The sequence below is a fragment of the Amaranthus tricolor genome, chromosome 4, assembly GCF_026212465.1.
Source record: "Amaranthus tricolor cultivar Red isolate AtriRed21 chromosome 4, ASM2621246v1, whole genome shotgun sequence".
NCBI lineage: Eukaryota > Viridiplantae > Streptophyta > Magnoliopsida > Caryophyllales > Amaranthaceae > Amaranthus > Amaranthus tricolor.
In genome coordinates, this window is record NC_080050.1 from 28603605 (window position 1) to 28625730 (window position 22126).

Genomic DNA, 22126 nt, shown 5'->3' on the forward strand with positions numbered 1-22126 from the left:
CAAAGTATAGAGCGTCCAGGCTAAATCATAGAATTCCAACAAATTTAGTGGTCGGAATTGAATGGTCGGAATTTTAAATTAAGTGATCGGAATCATGTGGTTTGATTTGAACAATGTAGACTTTGATACTCTAGTGATTGTAATTCGCAAAAAACAAATATTAATTCTATAATTTGCAAAAATCTTAAACTTTAATGTTATAATTTGCAAATTATCCTTTAAAAAAAATTATAAATTTTTTTTAAATACTACTTGAAATATAATTTGAAATTGTGCACAAAAACAAGTGTAGCAAACAAAATAAAAACAAATGAAATTATGATGTTTGTCTTGTTTTTAAAAAGGATTCTCGGCCCGTTTGGTACATGGTATTAGAGGGCGGTAATGGTAATAAAATTAAGTAATGAAAATTTTGGTTGTTTGGATGTCTTCAATGGTAATGGATGGTAATAAAATAAGGTAATGAAATTACCAAAAAGGGCCATTTTCATTACCATCAAACAACATGGTATTAGGCGGTAATGGTAATGAAGTATTACTATGGTAATAAAATAAGGTAATGTTGTTTCGAGCTGAAGAAAAAAAAATAATGAAGAAAAAAAAGGTAATGTATGTAATTATCCAAAAAAATATTATTATTAAAAAAAGAATCATTAGATAGAATAATTTAGATACAATAATGCTTTTAGATACAAATATACAATAATGAAACTAAGAGTCATTACCATTTTTTATTACTAACAACCAAATGCAATCAATGAAATATTATCTTCCATTACCATTCTTTAGTCATGCACACCAAACAAAAGAATCTTCATTACCAATTCTCATATCCATTCCTTCATTACTATTGCCATTACAACATTTCATTCCCATTACTTTATTACCATCAACCAAACGGGCCGTCTATGCTATTGTCTCACCATAAGATTGACTCATACAATTAGAATATTTATAACACAAAAACTTGGGTGAGACCGTCTCACGTCTCACTTGTGAGACGCGTCTTATTGGGCCAGTCTAATTGTGATATTTTTTTTTTACCAATATCACAAATTAAATGTCAATTTCAAGGGTTAAAAGACCAATTTAGAAAAGGTCAATTTCAAGGATTTGAAATTGACATGTTAAGTCATGAAATTTGACAGTTTTAAGATTTAAAAGGTCAATTTCAATACTTAAAAAATCAATTTTAAGACTTAAAAGACCAATTATAGGACATTAAATTTTTATTAACTTTAAAATATGATGATTCAAACATTAAAGTAAATATTTAAAACTTTAAAATTGACCTTTCAAGTCTTAAAATTGGTTTTCTAAGTCTTAAAATTGTCTTTTTAAGTCTTAAAATTAGTATTTCAGATATTTTAAAAAAATTATTAATCTTGGGCCAGCCATCTCACAGGATAGTAACTGACTTTATAATTAAATTCTCACTTTTTATCTATCTACTTCCTAATCATAAATTCCTAATAAATGGGAGATTTATATAGTAATCCTCGTTTAACAAAGATTTAGGTTTAAGAAACATGAAAATTGACTCCAAAATACAAGTAATCGTCGATGCACACAAAATATTGACTCGACGTTTCCCCCTGACTAAGAGACGTCGACTAAGCGTTAAGTTTTGGCAAAAAAACATTTCAAGATCTATACCAAAAGTCGACTCGATTTCTAGTTCTCGACAAAATTCTTGACTTAAGAGAACCGACGCCAACTTGGCGTTTGCTATCATAAATAGTCCCATCTTTGTTTCTTCTTTCAATGTCCTACACTAAATTTGAGTCACAAAACATCAACAAAAAATATTGACAAAAAACAATTGAAAATAAAATTTGTAAAATAAGTGTATACTCCTCCTAATTTCTAAAGGGTATTATTAAACATCGCCACAATTTTCATTTTATTGTCACCCCTATTTTAATGAAATAACGAATGCCCCTGGACTTAAAAGTTGTTTAACACACTTCAATCTCACTCAATAACACTTTTATCACTCTAAAAGCACTAAATCAAAATGTAAAATTTGTGGAGTTAAAGCGTAGGAAATAAAATCCCGAACACTTTTATCACCACCCTATATATATTGAATTTTCAATATCGCCCCTACATAATATACGAACTCAAACACAGTAACATCTCTCTAAAATCTCTCTAAAAACGCTCCTCAGTTAAAACAAGCTAAAAGTTGAAATCGATTTACAATGGCTAACCAAAGCGACAATGAATCTGATTCGGTACGTAGTTAAATCGATTCGAATGGTTCTTTTTTAAAAAAAAAAAAATTGAAGTCGCACGTTTTGTGCGACTGCAACTTTTTTTTTTTAATTATTCTTCCCTCTTATTTATTTAAATTAATTTATATCTTATTTATATTTTGTATATGTTATAGTATATTATTTTATTTGATAATTTATATTATTTTTAATTATACTATTTAAATTATTTTTAATTTTTTATTTAAATTATTGTAGTAATTTACAATTTATGTTGTAGTAATTTATTTATTTTATAATTTATGTTGTAGTAATTTATTTTAATTATTTTATATTTTAGTATTATTTAAATTATTTTATTTTACATGTATTTTATTTATCTAATTGTTTACCTAAATATTTATTTTATAATTTAAATACTATTTATTATTGATTGTAAATCTATTTTACATTTGCAGGACTATGAAAATTTAGGGGATAATGTAGATTACTCTGGTAGAATTGTTATAGATAGGAAATTTGATTCTGTAGATGATTTACATGCTTGGGCCGATGAGATTGCAATAGGAATTGCTTTCAATTTACACGTGCTTTATATAAACAAAAAGGAAGTTCTAGACTTAGTTTGTATTTAAGATGTCACCGCTATGGTAATATTAGGGGTGATTTGCATAACTTAGATAACGATACCCGACTGGTGTAACATTTGAGAAATTAATAATTAAGACGAGTGAGTTTAATAGAATTGTTAGTATGAGAATGACCTTAAATATACATAATATAAAAGCATTCTAAACTTAATTTCTTTTCTCTTTTCCTTCTTTTAATTTTATTACATATACATATATATATATATATATATATATATATATATATATATATATAAATATATATATATATATATATATATATATATATATATATATATATATATATATATATATATATATATATATATATCAAACCTTCATTACTCTCTCTCCCTCTCACTCGTTGGAACCCAAAGGAAGAATCAGATTTATGTTCTTCCTCTGATTTCTTCTCCCTCTGAATCCTTGATTCTAAAATCCATAAGAAGAACAACAGTGGTCGTCGTCTTCTTTGTCTTCGACCTTTGATGGAAGCCACAGCCCTAACACCATTCCCTTCATCTAATTTCGAAGCAACAATGTCGTTATTCATCTGATTTCGCTCCTGGTTCTTCAAGAAACGTAGTCCTTCGCTTGATTTTTTTTGAAAAGTAACGAACTAAAGCCAATCAGGTATAATCTACTCGATTCTTTCTTTGATTTTCGACACATTGTTTCAGCATTATCTTTAGCTTTTCTCTGATTTTGAACCACCATAACTGTAGAAGCAGCCGAAATCTTCCTCCCTTGACTTGAATTCTGCCGATTTGGGGAAGGATTGAGTGAGTTTTGGTCCTGTTGATTAAACATCAAATCCAAGCCGAAAATAAAGCATTGAACCTGATTTCTTTCCCGTTTCTTGTTGCTGCAAACAGAAGGTAGTCCTTCTTGATTTCTTTTCTTACTTTTTTTTTCCTTAATAATTATGCTCTTATTCATTTTAAAGTTAGTTTCATTGTTATACTTTCAAGTTCATATTCCTTTATCATGTATCAAACCCAAAATTTTGATGAATCCTGGAATTTATATGAGTTAATTAGATGAGTGCTTAATTGGAAAACTTATGAGAATTGTGTTATTAGTGAGTTATGTGATGATGAGAATTTAAGTGTGGGCTATGATTTTAGTAGTAGATTATTCGAATGATTTAGTTGTGGTTAGTTCAGTGTTCTTAGATGTAATATTAACCTTTTCAAATTATGGTAATGGTTAAATGTTGATTGATTGGTTGTTCTTGAAAGTATCTAGGGTTCGTTTGGAAATTATTAGTTGAATGGATAAACTGGCTAAATCCTTCTTTTTGGATAGTTTGTTGATCTTGATTGGTTTCTTGGTTTTGAGTTTAGATGAACATGGAAGTGATTGAATTGGAATACAAAGGAAATTGTGGAGACGTATAATCTTTACAAGAATATAAGCTAGACTAAAGCAAGGTTATATATTTTGATGATATTGAGGGTTGGAGTAAAAACTTACACAATCTCTAAAATGAGAAATATTAGAATAGAAGATGGAACTAAGATGCGTCCTTAGGATGAGATGCTATATTTGTTATGCTTCAGGAGGCGATATCAGCGAGGATCCCTTCTAGTAATCACGGAGTACCAGACTTATCTTCTTGAAGCGTACTTTTTGGTGAGTATTAGCAGTCCCTTAAAGGGTCTGGCTAAACTACATTCTTGAAATTTGAATTGGAAATTGTTGAGACAAATGTTGTTGTGAATGCTTATGTTGATATTATGATATGGTCAATGGATCGGGCTTGCGAGCTGGTCATTGACGGAGTTGAGGAACATTGTTCCCTGCTCCCTGTTTTTGAAGCGAATTGTCTCAGATGTTGACTAGCTTCACCCGAGAGCGACATAGCCTTAGAGCTATGGGGCACCTTTCAAACTAGACTCCCTGTGCGCACATAGATCTAGGAAACTAATATTGCTTTTAAACCTATGATTTGAATTACTGTATTTTGTTGTTTTGGATTGTTATTTCTCATTCAGTTAATCCGACTCTCTGTGGTTTCCAATTTTTAGTTGTCTACAGATCGAAACCAGTCGGGAATAATAGATTAGCGGAGGTGATTAGAGGTTCCAAGGATGTATATTGAGCTGAGTACGTAGGAATTTGTAGCTTTGTATTAGGATTTTAGATAAATGTAAATTTGATTTGGTTGTGTTGGTTATATTGGACTTGTAAAGAATTGTATGATTATCTTGTGTTATAGTTAGATGTTTGTTTTGAGATTTAACTGAGTTAGTTACGTTAAAAAGCTAGTAATCCCTTTACTCAAGTTTTGGAAGTGTGATTTCAGTTTCTTGGGAAATGAACCCCGTGATGACCCTGTTTACTCGGTCAACGGTAAGTCGGGTTGTTACAATTGGGTTCTAAAAGTAGAATATATAGGTGTAAATTTATGATTGTACGTAGTAGTCGTAAACCAGGGGAAAAACCTTGGACGGTGAGAGTGTGTTCTGGTGAAAAAGGAACATATAACCACCCGTTCTTAGTGTAGAGAGATGGTCATGTAAGGGTAAATAGGTTGACTGTAGATATTCGAAAGCACATATGAGACCTTAGTGCAACCGACATGCAACCTGCCTTTATCATGAGCTCAATTAGACAAAATTTTCCTGGTATTTTTGCTAGTATGAATCAGATATATAATGTTATACAATCAATAAGGAGAGAAGAGATGAAGGGTAGGACTCCGCTCCAACACTGTCTTTATATGGTCACAGAGCATAACTACGTGAAATAGCCAAAAAATTAGCCGCTTAATTAATTGTAATTAATTAAGTGTATCTGGGATTAGTATTTCTTAAGCGTGATATTTTATTAGGACTTAATAAAATATTTTAATACATTTGGGTTATTAAATTTTAAGTATGTTATTTTATTGAGACACGAAATAATATTTTATTATTTAAGAATATCAATCGTATTAAATTAGAAACAAAAGTAAGTTATACGATGAAAATAGGGTAAAATGTATCTCTATCAATTATTTGGGTATCCTTCTCACCTCTCAAGCCACCTATCACCTCATATAGGATAATATCCTGATATATTTCAACATCACAAAAACTCACCCAAATACTTCATTCCTTCATAAAACCCATCCTTCCCATCCCCTTATTTCGATTTCCTCCTTTGTAAATTGGAAATGTTAATTTCATTCAATTATTGTCTAATTTGTGTAAGAAGTATTTGTGGGTTTTGATTAATCAAGTTTAGAGTTAGGGTTTGTGAATTAAGTATTCATCAATCAAAGTTAAATCAGGGATTTCAAGTTAGGTTATCGAAGAATGAAGCAAAGCTAGGGTTCATCATCAAGTGGAATTGGAGATTTTATATATATTCATTATAATTCTGAAATTATGGTTCTTATTTATCAATTTGGGTTATTGAAATCAAGATTAAGGAGTTGATTGATTCAAGTTATAGCTGTATTGGGATATTGAAGAAGGATTCAATTGAAGTTTCTTGTCGGTATTAATGGATTAATATTTGGGTATTGTGTTTCAAATGGATAATTGATTTTAGTATTGTTTAGGTAATTAGTTCAAGTATTGAAGTTGGCTTCATTTGAGTTCTCTTTGAGTTCTAATTTATATGGTTTAGTATTTTATTATTGCACTTTTATTGGTTTTGATTCATCTTCAAAGTTTAAGAGCAAAGTTCACTTTTAGTTCTTAAAAATTAGTTTCTGTCTTCTCTGTTCTCGGCTGATTTCGAGCCTCTTCTGGCCGTTTCTGGGTTTTGGTGTCTACAAAAGAATTGGTAGAGCTTCCAGTCGTAGTCGTGCGGGTACTTGAGTCGCCCCAAATGAGTTTGTATGAGAGAGTTATGACCAAAAATACTAACAGACTATTATGAAAATTGAGAATAATCAATCATGAGATTAATTGTTCAAATTGGGATTTTAATTGGGTATTTCTTTAATCAAGTATTTAAGATTATTTTATGTTTCTTTATTGGGTAATTATGGATAGTATGAGTTTGTTGAGTATTATTGATGGTGATGAAAAAAGGAGCTTGGATTGTTATCTTTTGGCGTTATAAATTAATATACACAAGGTGTTTGTTCAAATGCATCAATGAAGTTCTTTGGTGTTCTAACTTGATTTTTGGTTGAAGAATTTATTCATAAAGGTAACCTACAAGCAAACTACTTTCTTTTAAATTTAATTTATGTATTTTAACGTTCAAGTTATATTTTATAAGGTGTGGTATATTGCCACTGTTATTTGAGTAAAATTGTATAATTTTTGGTGTTCAAAATTTATGATTTTGACTTTGTTTTACCTTGCTTCTAATCCTTGATCAAAATTATGTTTTTTATGTTCACATCTTTATAAATATGAGCTTTTAAATATATTGTACTATGAAAATGAGTTATGGTTATTGATTTTAAAGAAAATCAAGTAATTTATTGATTCATTTTATATTGAAATGTTTAATATTGAAAAATGTCCGTTTTTGGGATTTAGCAATGAATATTTATATCCGGATTATTGTGAAATCCTATAGCTTGATAATAGGTAATGGTTATTCGGATCGGTCTCGAGCCCTCGATCCCATTTCGTTCTTGCAAGAATCGTAATTTTGGTGATGACGATCATTCGTGTTATCAGGATTTAGATCAAGCCTACTTCCTGACGGTCCATATATTCCCACGTTTTAAACTATTGTTACATTATTTTTTTTAATGAGTTTTGAATAAATATGTTTGATATATAAAGTTTTGTTTGTTTCGCTATGAAAGCATATGTTGCATTTGCCGTATTGTTCGCTATTGACTTATAAAGTAATAGTCATATTTTGATTTCGCTATTAACTTGTAAAGTTATAGCCGTATTTTGATTCGTTATGAACTAAAGGTTCATAGTCGTATTTATGTCGATACCAAGCGATGTTTTTAATCGTTGCTTGATGAAGGAGTACGGCACGCAAACGTCGATGATAAAGAGTACTTTTAATCGTTGCTTGATGAAGTGTTGAAAGTCGATCCCGCAGTTGTAGGCCGCATGTCTTAGGTACTTAAAGATGAATTACGTCCTGATGGTACCGATATACCTAAGCTACATGCAAGTCCACCAAGAAAGAGAAGACCAACAACAAGCAAAACCCTCAAGAGAAATAAAAGCGCCTTTGAATACAATAGATCATCCTCTAGGGGTCGTGGGTCTAGATCTTAATCCCGCGGGAGATCTAGTGGTCGAGAAACGCAATCCTCAGTTGAAATTAACTTTAGTTTCAACTTATCTGGTACATGACTTTGCTTTCGGTTATTCACATTAGTTTATTACAGCTGAATCTTACTAACCGTATTTTTAATAATTGCAGATGGTTCAGCAGGTCGTGATTTTTTAGTGTTTTCATGGCCCATTCACATCCCGCATATTCTCCCTCCTTACTTGTTTGATTGGATTGATGTTATAGGTGATAGTAATTGTGGATTTAGAGCTATTGTCGTATGTTAGATTATATGGGGTACAACGACCACAAGGTAATAACATCGCTCTAGATGCAATCAATTTAGATAGTCCATAGTACAATACTGTATATTGATTTAAGATTTGTATTTTTTTGTAATTATTTATGTTGCCTTTGTATCTAGATGGCATTCAACATGTGTAGATAAATACTTACGGTTATAGATAGTATTCAACATGTATAGATAAATGTATTAATGAAAAAAATATAATGAGCATTGTTGTAAATTAACGTAAACAATTCGAATATATTATAAATACAACACAACACCAACAAATAGTTCATAATTACAAAAACCAATGTCTATGAAGGGCCGTGACCTGTAAAAGCTTGCCATTCGGCAAACAAATCTCTAACTTCCATGTAAACATCAGTAGTCTGTTGTTCCTGAGGGGTCATATCTGCGATGGCAGGCATCCTGATCAGCGTCGCGAGTCGACTCAAAAATTCATTAGCAAACTGTAAAAAACAAAAAAAAGGTTTAAGTAAGATAGTTAACACTGTTTAAGTTATGGAAAAAGATCAAAGGAAACATATAAAAAGAAACATTAACGTATCCAACTCTGCTATCAGCTGCACCAAAATCAGCATTAGGTCCTTCGCCGGGGAGGAGGAATGGGTGAGAGCACACTCTAAACCAGTCAACGTATTCACGAACAGCCTCCAATGGAACAGATGCCTGAGAAAGTGCCTGGTCATCAATGAGGGCACAATAGGGGAACCTACTCGAACATGGGCTCTCCAAACAAACCGGCCAGCGCGAGCTTCCAATCACCATCAGCAGGTTCAGCCGGCAGTGAACCATTAATACCAATGCCTAAAACTCGTTGCACGTCGTGCAACATAATAGTCATCTCTCCCTAGGGCATATGGAAAGTGTTCGTATCCGGTTGCCACCTCTCCATAAAGGCTGAAATTAAAGCCTTATCGATGTGTTGGTGCATAACGTACGGCAGACGACTGAGGGGAGTGGTAGGTAGAACTCCATACAGCTCATCAGACATATCTTGCTGTCTGATGATATCCTCTAGCGGCTTCTTCCTGGTACGACACTTTAAAATCAGAGGCGTACGCTCAGAGCCCTAAAAAATTACCGTAGCTATGTGCCCCCCATAGCTGGGTATCAATCATGCGTCAGTGGGCCCCCCAGGCTGGGGTGATGTGATCAGCCAGACCGTTCCATCGAACTGTGTGCTCCTCCTCCCCCTTGGAGTCGTATTTTCCACTTGGTTGTCTTCTGCATGATCAGAAGCGCCTGCATTACTAGGGCCTGCTCGTGCGAACTTAAACGGCATGCCCCCGCACGACAGTCCAATCGACTGGCTGACCAACGGAGCCTTCGTAATCACTATCATCGGAACTGGATCCCCTCGAATTACTCTGGAGGCTAGTCTGGTCATCAAAGTGCGTACGCACTTGGTGCAACGTACTCGAACGTTGGGCCTAACTATGTCTGGCCGCTTGTTTCCGCCAAGCTCATACTCAAATATTATGTTAAGTTAACTACATTAATACCAAATAAAAATTATTTCCAAAATTAATTCATGATTAATTAATAAACATTTAAGAATAACCAATAACATTTAAAAACAATATTAATTAATTATTATTACAAATAATAACAAATAAAAATTATTACAAATTAAACATTAACAATAAGTAATTAACAAACATTTAATTAATATATTATATTATTTAATAATTGTTAACATAATTTTATTATTATTATCATTATAATTAATTTTAAAATAATAATAATAATAATAATTAATTAATAAACATAATTTATGAGCATAAATATCAATTATTATTAATAAAAACAATATTAAATTAATTATTATTACAAATATAATTTAATAACATAAATATTAATTATTATTAATTAATAACATAAATCGCAAATATTTAAATTTAAAAAAAATAAAAATAAAAATTCAAGTCGCACAACACATCCGACTGAACTACGGTCCAATCACACATTTTGTGCCACCGAACCGTGGTGCAGTCGCACGTGTTGTGCGACTGGTTCTTTCTTATTTTTTTACATTTTTTAAAAGAAATTTACATAGAAAATTCAATTAAAAATTAGCTCAATTTATTCTTCACGTTCTGTTTTCCATACCTCTGCTAAGTTTAAGTATTGCATTTCTAAACCTATCAGCGAGCTACCATTACCAGCGTAAGTGACCATGTTGTCTAAATCGACCAAATTGATCCCTACGACTGTACGATTACCTTCTCGACAATCTCCGATCACCACTTCTGTCACGAATTACCTCACGAGAAGAAACCTATCTTCTGGTTTCAATTATGGGAATCACGCAGACTCTGAGACCAGTAGCAGTAGAAGTAGCTTTAATGGCCGCAACTGCGCTCGTCCTTCAACAGTGACATGGTCTTCGCGCCTTCATAATTCTGCCCGTTTTATTGGAACTGTTGAATACCCTCTTAAGCAATATAACACTCGCAATGGCAGACTTGGAGTTTATACTTTCCTTCGTGTTAAAACTTCTCCTTATTCAAACTCCTCTTTTAGGTTATTTATCTATCTCTCTACCTTTTTCCATTCCTTTTTCTCGGTATTCCAGTTTTTGAACTATTTGTGTTTTTCTTCAATTTTTGTATCATCGTTCGATAGTTTATTAGGATTTTCACTTTGCTAATTACTGCTACTAATTGGAATTTTGAAACCCCAAATGTGAAAAGTCCTCGAGATTAGAAGAAATTATTAATTTAGGAACATGTCAAAACATTTTTCTTGCTTTCAAATTAGTAATTGAAAGTATGAATGAAAGAAGAAAATGGCCTGAATTCACTTAAATGAATCATGTATTCATGTGTGTGCGTTCATGATGTTAATTTCTTCTTTGATATGATAAATTAGTGCTCTCCAGATTATGGGGTTTAGCATTGTGATTTTTAGCTTCGAATTAATGAAAAGATTATTGTGCAATATTTCTAGTCTGTATATTTTTTGTTAATGGAGTATCATAATAACGAGTTCATGGCGTTAAGAATAACAACGGTCATTTCCTAGTGAAGTAAGTAAGCAGGATAAATAGAAATAAAAAGGTGTAGCTCATGTGAAAGTTGTTTTTAGGTTCAAGATTCATGGTTAAGTGCTTGATAAGACATAGGGTGCTATCTTCCATTCACGAGCTTAATTTTAAAAAGCATGAGATGCATTAAGGTGCAAGGGGCCGCCTTTGTGCGCTTTTAGGGGAAAAAAGCCAGCTAAAATTGAAATATTTTTGGGATTCTTTAGATTTTCTTTAACAAAATTGTTCCTAGGCTATGGCGCCTCCACCTCTGTGTGCCTCTAGGTCTGATCCTCATCTGGAGTACCAAACGCATTTTTGTGGCACTTGTGTCTTTCTGAAAACTAAGATCTCACCTAAACTGATGAAGAATAACAACTAGTATAGTTAAGAGTATTCATATGAAGTACTACTTATGGGGGCATGATTTTTGAAGTGAAGGTGATGGTGATTCGATGACAACATAAAGAAAAAGGTGGAGCAAAGTGAGAAGAAGATTAAGACAATGAAGGGCTTGTTCAAATTATCTACACTCTACAATAATGGAGGACACATGTGTGGGGTCAAATTAAGGATTTATAGATGCAAGAGGAGGCTTGCAATACCCTAACCACTCTCGTTTATGTCTTCATCTTTACGTGTGTGTAGATGATGTCTTTCTCTAAATATACGGGAATAAGCAAACAAATTAAAGAAAAGTTTAAAAAAGTTTGTTTGTCTTGATTTGGGTTTTTCTCACGAATTATTCTCCTTCTGGCTTTTGAGTTGTCTTAAAGGTTTTAGATTAAAGCCTTTATTTAAGTGTGTCTCATTGGGTGGCCTAAGATCCTAATGCACTTGAGCTTGTCTTGTTGTATTAGTTAGTAGTTTGGGAGAGAACCAAGTTCCTAGCCACGGTTTGGGCTAAGTTAATGACATGCTTTTTGATTTTACTCTTAGGTGATTTTTGTGGGCATGAAAGGAGAGTCTTAATGTAACTTTCTTATTGTATAGGCATGCCTTATCCCTAGAAATTAATCTTGTAACTTTTCTTTATTTAATAGATACAATTTTCCTTGCCAGAAAAAACTCAACAATTTGAAATTAGCTCATGACATAAGATTTGTCAATGTTTTATGTCAGTAGTTAGTAACCTATTCATTCCTCCTCCTTTAGTTGAACTTAGGATCGACAATGAATGAGTTTGATGTATTATATAAATCTTGTCTTAAATACTTAAATATAATTTGAATCAATAATACATATCAAAACATCAAACAAATCTAATTCCCTAAAAAAACTATTTGAGGGGTTCTATTGAACTTGGTTTAGTTGTACCTATTATTACTTTGTAGATGTGTTTACAGTATCAACTTATTATCTTGAAGTCCCCCTGTTGTTTAGAGAGCTAATTCTTACGTACTTCTTTGTACAATGTTTCTTAAGCAGGATATTATTTGAGATGTGGGGTGAGTTGGCTGAGCGAGTTTTTCCGCATCTTAAACCAGATGATTTCATTTACATTTCTGGTGAATTGGGATCCTATACAAAAGATATTGAAGGAGTACAAAAGCTGATGTATAAGGTTTTGCTTGCAAGTTCCCTTTGTCTCTTTTTTTTCTGTCAAGTTTTTTTCTTTTTTTCTTTGGGACGTTTCCACTCAGCTAAAGGTGGGAGTATCTTTCTTATTTTCTTTGCAATGATGTTGCATGCTTTATAGAAAGGTTACTTAAATTGCTATGGTGGAAGGGTAGAAGGTAGTGAAGTGATCTTAAACTTTTTTCTTTGGTTTTGACTATGGCTTTAGATGGTCTTGGGATCTTATAAAAGAAACTCTTTACGATGCGATCAGTTTATTTGTGGTAGATGTAAAGCTATTACGATGTGATTTGTAATGAGTTGCAACTTTAAAAACGTGCCTTTTGGTAAGCTACATCTGAGATCATTCGGGTAAAGGGGTTGTAGCCAAAAGGTCCAAAATCAAACATATTTGTCATTGTCAATCAATACCGTCATTGACCGTCCAACTGATTTCTACAGGTTACAGCAAGGGAATTAAATTATGTCAAACTAGACGAACCTGGAGAATATGTCGTAAACTCAGGAAAAAATACGGGTAAGACTCATGTTTATGGTTAGTAGACAAGTTCACCGTTTGATTTCTCATTCACATTGAGATGAATCTATGTTGGCAATGTACATGTTCTTACGAAGTGTTTGGATTTTCGAAAACACTTTGCTATTAAATTACATGGATCTCGCGATGTTAGTATGAGAAGAAACGGGAAGGTCTTTGCCTTAATCCTAGCTAGACTTCTCGCCTTTAGGCAGAGAATCAAAAGCGTGAAGCAAAAAAAAACAAGATATCTCGGAAAAATGATGATTTCACACTAATTTAGATTTTCATTTTGTTACTTCGATAGGTGGACACTTCGACAAATCTCACCCGCAAAGTTATAAAAACCGACTTCATTTGTGGCAATTGTTGTTTGCTAGTCCAGACGAATGGCATGACCAGCGGAGAAGTAAAACGAATCCTAAGCAACCAGATTTCAAACATAAGAGCACTGGTGAAGCACTTTGGCTCTCTGCAAGTGATCCACCATGGGTTAAAAAGCAAGTTGAGTTACTCTACTTCTCCGGACCTAATAATGATCCGATGTCTAGATTCTCGCTATCTGGATGCTTGTAAACACTGTAATCCCGATTTCTACTACAAGTACCGTGAATTTGAGAGAAATCGCAAAATTTTTAGTTAAGAAGAGTAGTGATGGTGTTCTATCTAGAAAGGAAGGACATGAAATTAACTGGAGGATAGGAACATATCAATTATTATCGTGGTAAGTTGTAAAGTGTGATTACTTTATAAAAATTGTTGAATCGAATATCAATATATACCTTGTTTTTCATGTGGAACTGAAAGAAGGAACTATAGTTCCTGCATTATTTGTGTTCATACTGATATATTCCCTACTATTTAAATTAAACGTGCAATTTGGTTTTGCACACTTACAGATACACACTTTTCATCCTAAATATAATATCTCTAATTATGTTTGGTTATAAATTTATATCAAAACGAATCAAACAAAATTTTAACTGATTATGTTTTAACTTGTAGATTGAAAATAAAATACTAACAATCTATTTGGTTATTGGTATTAAATGGTGGTGATGGGAATCTGTTGTACTGTAAATTTTCATGATATGTGTCGAATCATTTCCATGATGATGAAACATTAATCACAAAAAGATTTTTTTGCTTACAAATTTTTATTACCACATATAATTACCTTGACAAGAGATTTTCCTATTAAAATTGGACTATCTTTGCATTACATTTCAATCATTTAATATCGACTATCAAACGGACCGTAAGAGTAATTGATGAATAATGAAAAAAACAAATGAAATTTTGATATGAATACAAGGGTGTATAAGTCAACCAAAATTTAGTTAATTACTATGTAAATTCAATTTTGGAACATGTGAAATGCATGTTATTTGGTCTTTAGTTGAAATGAAAGACTTAAAAGACCTTTATGATGAAGAACAAGTTGAAAACAATAGAGAAAAATAGAGCATACACCAAGGAAACAATTAGCCTTCATGACTAACCCAAAAGCCTTCCACTGGATATGGTTTGAAAGAACTTTCTTTGATCCAAAGAGAATGATCTAAAACTATTGCTTGTTCTAGTTTTTGCATAACATGTAGAACTAGTCCGAGGGAGATCCGAAAAAACTCCAGACTTATCCTTAAGTAACCGCGCAAATTATTATGAGAGACGGTCTCTTTGAGAGATTATTCCCAATTTGATCAGCCCATTATCATCTTTTAGTTTAATTAAGCTTTAATAGGCTGGGCTTGAGAGACGTCTCTCAAAGTAATGGTCTCCTAGAAAACCGGCTGAAGAAGTCGTGCCTAGTGACCGTCCTATAGATGGCCCATGCCTCCCCTGTTGCTTGGTTTAGAGACACCTCCCTTACAAAGTGGTTATTACAATTTGCCTCCTTACTCCAATGGACGCACACTTTACACAGGCTCAATATTGATTTGTTATTAGGGGAAAACAATGGCACCATCAACATTTGGTTTTGTTCGTATACATACCAATAAAAATGCTAGAAAATGATAATTGTCATTTTTATGGGCCTTGAAAAATAAACTTAATTTAGTTGATTATAATTGATTATATGAAAATATTTACCTAATTTAGAATTTCATTTTTTTTTGAATTGGAAGTAAATTAGGTAAAGTATTTATATAATTTATTATAGCGATTTTATATTGTCTAACCTAGAAATTTATACGTTTTATTGAATGAAAAAGTGATGTATTCAATAATATTTTAAAAAAATCAGTATTTAATTTTTTCTTAAAAATCATGTATTCGATAAATTTTATCATGATAATCATGTATTTGTTTTAATGAATTGACAATGTTTAAAAGAAATAAAACAAATGCAAAAGAACACAAAGATTTAAGGAGGTTCACCTAATGATGGCTACGTCCTCTGTGGTGTGTAGTTTCTTATTTATATTATAACAATTGAAAAATACAACTCCTACAATGAAATATAACCAAAATGTAAGAGAATGTAAAGGCTATGTGTTTAAGTTTGGGGTTTGTGTTTGATGTGTTTGGATGAGCAAATGAGCTCCCTATTTATAGGAGATTAAACATTTAATGAGTCTAACATACTTAAGGCTAAGAATTATTACATAATAAACATCCTCAAGAACTTCAACTGGCCAAAATAGAAACCTAGGAAGGATTGTACAGCGCCATAGCCTGCTCGTTCGAGCAGGATCATCAGAGACTCATTGACTTGTTGTCTGTTTCTGTTCTGGAGCTTCTGACTTCTTCTAATCTTAGTGCTCGTTCAAGGCACTTATACTAGTCTTGGATGCCTCTTTAAAACATCATGTGTAGCATCAGAAACTCTTCAAATTCTCATTAAGAATCATTTAATATCCACCATAAAATTCTTGATTAAGTGCGTCAATCAATACACCCAAGTAATTCATGCATTAAACCACACACTTAATCTCCACATTCAATCACATACATTAAGTCACAACTTAATACACCTATTAACTTACTCCCATAAGATTCCACACATGAATATACACATCAATTGTGCACTCAAGTCACATTTTTCTCAACACATACATTTATAAAGTATGTATGTCATTTTTATAAAAAAAAAAATCAACTTTTAATTAATTTAATATTGAATGATTATCCATAAATTAATTTAAATTAAAATAGATGAGTATTATAGAATCATTTGAAAATATAATTATAAATAAACCTATCTATTTATAATGATATTTAAATAGAGGTAAATCCTACTCAAAAACTGGTTTAAGATATCCAAGAAGCTGTTAAAATATTATTGAACAAATATCGATAACCAAGTATTTAAACGTAGATTATTTGGAATTCCAGACGAGGAGACGTTAAGGATATATAACGATTGAAATAGGGGAAAAAAACGTTACTCTTCATGTGCACATAAGACATGTACGCTGTTTATTTATCACTCTATTTTGGTAAAATAATTTCTCATTTAATAAATTATTTAGTTTTTCTATATTTACTTGGGAATAAAATTTACTTTCCTATCTAACAAATTTAATTTCCTCTGAATTTATTATAATGATTGTTTTTAATTATGTCAATCTATGGTTAAACCTGAGCGTCGTTTAAGAACAATTTTAACAAATCTAAAATGTAATGAAATTTGTTTATAGTTATGAATCAAAACATTTTCGTTAATAATATAATAAAATCAATGTTTTATTTGAAGATAAATCAATTAATTATTTTAGTTGGAATTTTTGGCAAAGGTTAATTACAACACTATTGTTTAGATTACAACCACAAAAATATGTGATATTTTAATGCAATAAAAAAATATTAACATTTTGGAAAATCTTAGTCATATAATTTTTAAATTACACAAATACTAACAATTAGTTGTTCTATTAAAACTCTATCAAATATTAGAAGCGGACGTGGGTGGTTATAGAAAAAATAAAATTTAATGTTTTTATTTTTTATTTTTAATAGAAAAGGAATAGAATATAAAAAAATAAGGAAAAGGAAACAACATTATTACTTTGAAAACCTATTTGATTTAGATAGATAATGAAATCAATTACAAATTGAGTACGTATTAGAGATGCTTCTTTTAACCGTTAATTTGATTAGTTCTTTCACCACCAACATTATCCCCCTCATATCTAATATAAGCCCTTGTTCTTTCTTGATTCTCTTTTTTTTTTTTTATATTTTTTCGGTTTTTAATAGTTGCTATAGTTTTTGTGGTAATTAATGTTCATCAACTTATCTTATTTGGTATATATTTTTTCATGTATGATGTAAAACATAGTCGAGTGAGATCTTATTTAATTTAATTCGTCTTAATGCATATTTTTATAATATTAACTCTTTAAAATGTTTTATCATATGAAATTAAAGATATTAAACATTAAAATCATGCATTGGATAGTGTGAAAAATAAAAGTGTAGCTACTATTAAAAACTCAGAAAAAGTATATATTATGAGATGAGATGTAATTTAAAAGCCAAAACTTACCAAAATCAAAGTAGAGCCTTCATCATCATCATCGTACCCAATATCTCGCCCGAAAGCAGGGTCTAGGTGAGGGAAGGTAACAGATAATTCATACCCGTACTCTCTTCACAGGAAGGACTAGAGGAAAGCGGTCAATTTTACCCCAAACAATAAGAGCCTGTTGCTTATAAACAGATGATGATTGCGTAAATTAACTTGTTTTTTATTTTTTGATGAGAGCCTTAGAGGTATAGATGAATTTTGTTACTGGTGTATCATGAGCGGAACAAAATAAGGGTATGGAAATGATAACGCTTAAAAAAAATACTCTATCCATTTTCATATTTTATTTTCAAATAGAATTTACAAACTTTAGTATTAAGCTTTGATTATGATATTTTATCTTCTTTTTATAAAAATATTTATTCATATGGAATCTTGATAAATTCATCTCAATATATGCAACATTTCACTCATTTTTTCACAATATTCCCCTCTTTTGATTAATCTTGAATAATCCTAATTTTTTTAAAGGTGTTTTCTTATGGTAAACGACCTAACTTATTACTTCTTCAACAAGTAATAGGCCTAAAAATAAAATTGATATTAAAAAAAAAAAAAAAAATTAACTAACCACCAACATCTCCTCCCCTCCCCACCATCACAAATAATCCTCATTATTATCACCAACTTTCAATATAATTTAAACTCACCACAATTAACTATGCTCTTCATCATCATAAATTATGAACATTTAAACTCATTTCACCATTCTCTTTATTATTATTATTATTATTATTATTATTATTATATTCCATGATTAAGGAAACTATATATTACATATCTCAAAATAAATAAACAATTGGAAGTTTTGTCTAAAAAATAACGATGAATATCAAGAAAATCAGATTATTGGATTGTGAGTGTATATCATAAGGTGAGAGATATAGTGGTGTTTGTGATGGGTTGTAGTGGTGGTGGAGATAAATGTTGGTGGCAGTGACGGTGGAAGGAAAGAGAAGGGGAGGGTGATAAAGGAGAGAGAATGGGGAGTGAAAGAATTTTTTTTTCTTTTTTAAAAAAGTTTTTTTTACTTCATTTAAATGACAAGTGATGTTCCGAGCAAACACTATATAAAATTTGAATTATTCATGGTTAATCAATGATTGATATTGTTATACGAATAAATCAGTAAAGATCGAATTATTGTAAGTATTTTTAACTTTTAAATATTAATTTTTAGATTTTTAAAAACTCACAAATAAAAGTATTTGATTTTTAAATTTGTATTAAAATCAGCGAAAAAAATAAATAAGAAAAATAAATGAAAACAGAGGTAGTAAGGATGAATAAGAAGGAGACACAATAAAAAACAAAGACAAAAAAAAAATCAATTGTTATCGTGAAAAAATAATAACAAATGAAAGTTATTGGTTTTTATTGGAATTATTCATTGACGTTAGAAAAAAAAACATTAAACTCAGTTTAAATTTGAGTTCACTTTTCAAACTAAAGTGTTGAGATATTTTCTTTTGCAAAAGACAAAATAATATATTGTAATTCATGAGATAAAGAAAATCTTGAATAAAATTTGTTATACAATCATAATTATTAGACATGCACTAATGTTTTAATTCAAATAATATAATTAAATTTTTTTTTTGATAAAGTATATATTAAATCCATAGTGAATTAACTAATAGAATATAAAAAAAAAAAAAACAAGTTATTCTAATATATAATGATGATGAAAAGATAATATTTCACCAAAATTAATTAAATTCTAACTCTAAACAATTCATTCTTTTATAATGTTTATTATTCAAAGAAATAATAAATAAACTTGTCTCTAAACTTTTAATGTTAAATTGTTTAAAATAGTTTAACATAAAACTAATATGCTATCATTTTTATAAAAAAATAAAAAAAAAAAAATAAAAAAAAAAAAATAAAAAATCAAACCTTGAATTTAGTAGTGGCAATCCACAATTGAAGACGAGGAAAGAACAACTTCTTGTTGTGTTGATGGTGATGGTTGATTTGGAAGTTCATTAGACTGAAGAATAGATTTGGATTCTTTTTGATGATCATCACAAACATTATCTTCAGATGGTGCAGGAAGATTAAGATCTAAATCGACTGAGAAAGCACTATTACTACGATCAATATTTGTAGGTGGTGCCATAGTCATGGTAGTATTAATCATGGTATCTTGAAGAATTTGTGTTACGCCATTAGATGGTTGTTCAATGGCCAATGGTGTTGCAGGAATAGGCAAAGTATTGGTTACTAAGCCTCTATGACGTCTCATGTGACCACCTAAAGCCTGACCAGATGTAAATTCCGAACCACAAATTGAGCACTCATGAACTCTTCTTTTGTTGTTGCATTGATGATTGGTTGTACAATTGCTGGTATATGAAGATCGATTTGTAAGTTGAAGTGAGAGTGACGTTGAATTGTTGTTACTATTGTCGTCCCGTTTAGCTAATTTGAACGAAGGATCTTCATCGTCCGAAGAAAGCAACAAATTATTGTTGTAATTATTAGATCTACTGGTGTTCCTTGAAGAATATATCTGATTAGACCTAATCTTGTTGTTGTAATCTTCATCTTTGTTGTTTTTAGGTTTCTTGTGACTCGCTCTATGCCCTCCAAGTGCCTGAAAAGATGAGAAAGTTTTTCCACAAGTTTTACATTCATACACATAATAACCAAATTTTCCTGTTGACGAAGGTGCCTCCATGAATTTCCTACTTATAAATTTAGTACCATCATTATTATTATTATTATTATTATTATTATTATTATTATTATTATTGTTGTTGTTATAACTTCTACCGGAACCTAAAGAAAAAATTGGGATAGGTTGAGGAGGGCATGGATGACTTTGTGCCAAAAGGATTAGACAATTTGCGACCTCTTCCTCTTCTTTGGTAGTGACGATGTTGTTGAAAATATTTGTGTCTCTGGAATCCTCGTTGATGGTAATGGTGGTGGTGGTGGTGGTGGTGGCTGCTGTAGTGATGTTGTCTTCGATCATGTTGTTGTTGCTACAAATATCACTATCTTGAGCGCTTTTACAAGAGTTGGTGGTGGTCGCAATCATTCGAAAAGGGATCGGAGATTGTGGCTTTTGTCTTTTTGTTCTTTTACCTTTAACAATTGATTGTTGTGTTCCTCCCCCTTCTGCATCCCCTTCTATATTTTTGTCGTGGTTGTCGTTGTTGTTGTTGTTGTTATGGTTAATTACTTCATCTTGATCATCCATTTGGATTTTGATATCAAGACCGATCTAAGATCGGCCTTTAGAGCACTTCCACATTCACTAAAACCACCATAAAACACCACACTTTTAAGTCAGATGGACGAGAAATAATAAATTAAACATATGTTGTATAAGACTAAAATGAAAAATGCATATATCTAGTAATTGAAAGAGAGAGGATGGGAGACATTTTTGGAGAATTTAACAAGGTATATGGTGTTAGATTAATTAGTATAGAAGATGTGTGATTTTAGAAAAAATTGAGAAAATTTTGGGAAGTGATGATTTAGAATAGCTATATTTAAGTATAGGGAGCTAACACCATAGATGAAAGAAGCCAGTGTCAAATCATATACTTTTCAATTTTATTAAAATATAGTAAAAATAGGATAACTTTTCAATTTTATTAAAATATAGTAAAAATAGGATAACTTTTCAATTTTATTAAAATATAGTAAAAATAGGATAACTTTTCAATTTTATTAAAATATAGTAAAAATAGGATATATGATAAAATAGACATAAATTACAAGATGACTATCAAATAGAGGTAGGGAGATTATATCGTTATAGTTCTATGTTATTAGCTTCTATATATCATACATGTCATGTAGCATAAGTGCCATGAACCCTTGCAATATATGGCATTGGTACCCCTCTTTCCATTATTTTTTTATTTTTTATGGACTTGCAAATTATTTAGTTTTAGGCCAAAAATAATTATTTCATAGAGTTAAATTATTATTAAGTTTATATAATTAAATGACATAAACTAAAACAAATTTCAACATATTCATGTTTATTTAGTTCAAGGGAGCTATTATATAGCTTTGTGGAGGATTAAAAGACGACAAATCATTATCTTTATCAAATGAGATAAGGAGAATTCAACTATTGCGACTCTCAGCTTGAAAAT

The 22126-nt window shown here is 31.0% G+C and overlaps 2 protein-coding genes and 1 long non-coding RNA gene across 3 annotated transcripts; 2 read left to right on the top strand and 1 right to left on the bottom strand.

Moving 5' to 3' along the window:
* The first annotated feature begins 5906 nt into the window (after positions 1–5906).
* Positions 5907–8551, top strand: LOC130810017 (uncharacterized). Its single transcript, XR_009040976.1, has 3 exons — positions 5907–6994; positions 7781–8110; positions 8189–8551. It is a non-coding gene; the product is annotated as an uncharacterized LOC130810017 (long non-coding RNA).
* A 1904-nt stretch (positions 8552–10455) lies between these two features.
* LOC130810018 (protein OSB1, mitochondrial-like) lies at positions 10456–14271 on the top strand. The gene is made up of 4 exons (XM_057675924.1): positions 10456–10874; positions 12805–12940; positions 13396–13471; positions 13779–14271. The coding sequence occupies exons 1-4, from the start codon at positions 10528–10530 to the stop codon at positions 14045–14047; spliced, it is 828 nt and encodes a 275-aa protein (XP_057531907.1). The 5' UTR covers positions 10456–10527; the 3' UTR covers positions 14048–14271.
* Positions 14272–19911: 5640 nt separating this feature from the next.
* On the bottom strand, positions 19912–21309 carry LOC130810931 (zinc finger protein ZAT5-like). The gene has a single exon (XM_057677051.1). It carries the CDS (start codon positions 21211–21213, stop codon positions 19912–19914), a length of 1302 nt encoding a protein of 433 aa, XP_057533034.1. The 5' UTR covers positions 21214–21309.
* Between the last annotated feature and the right edge of the window lie 817 nt (positions 21310–22126).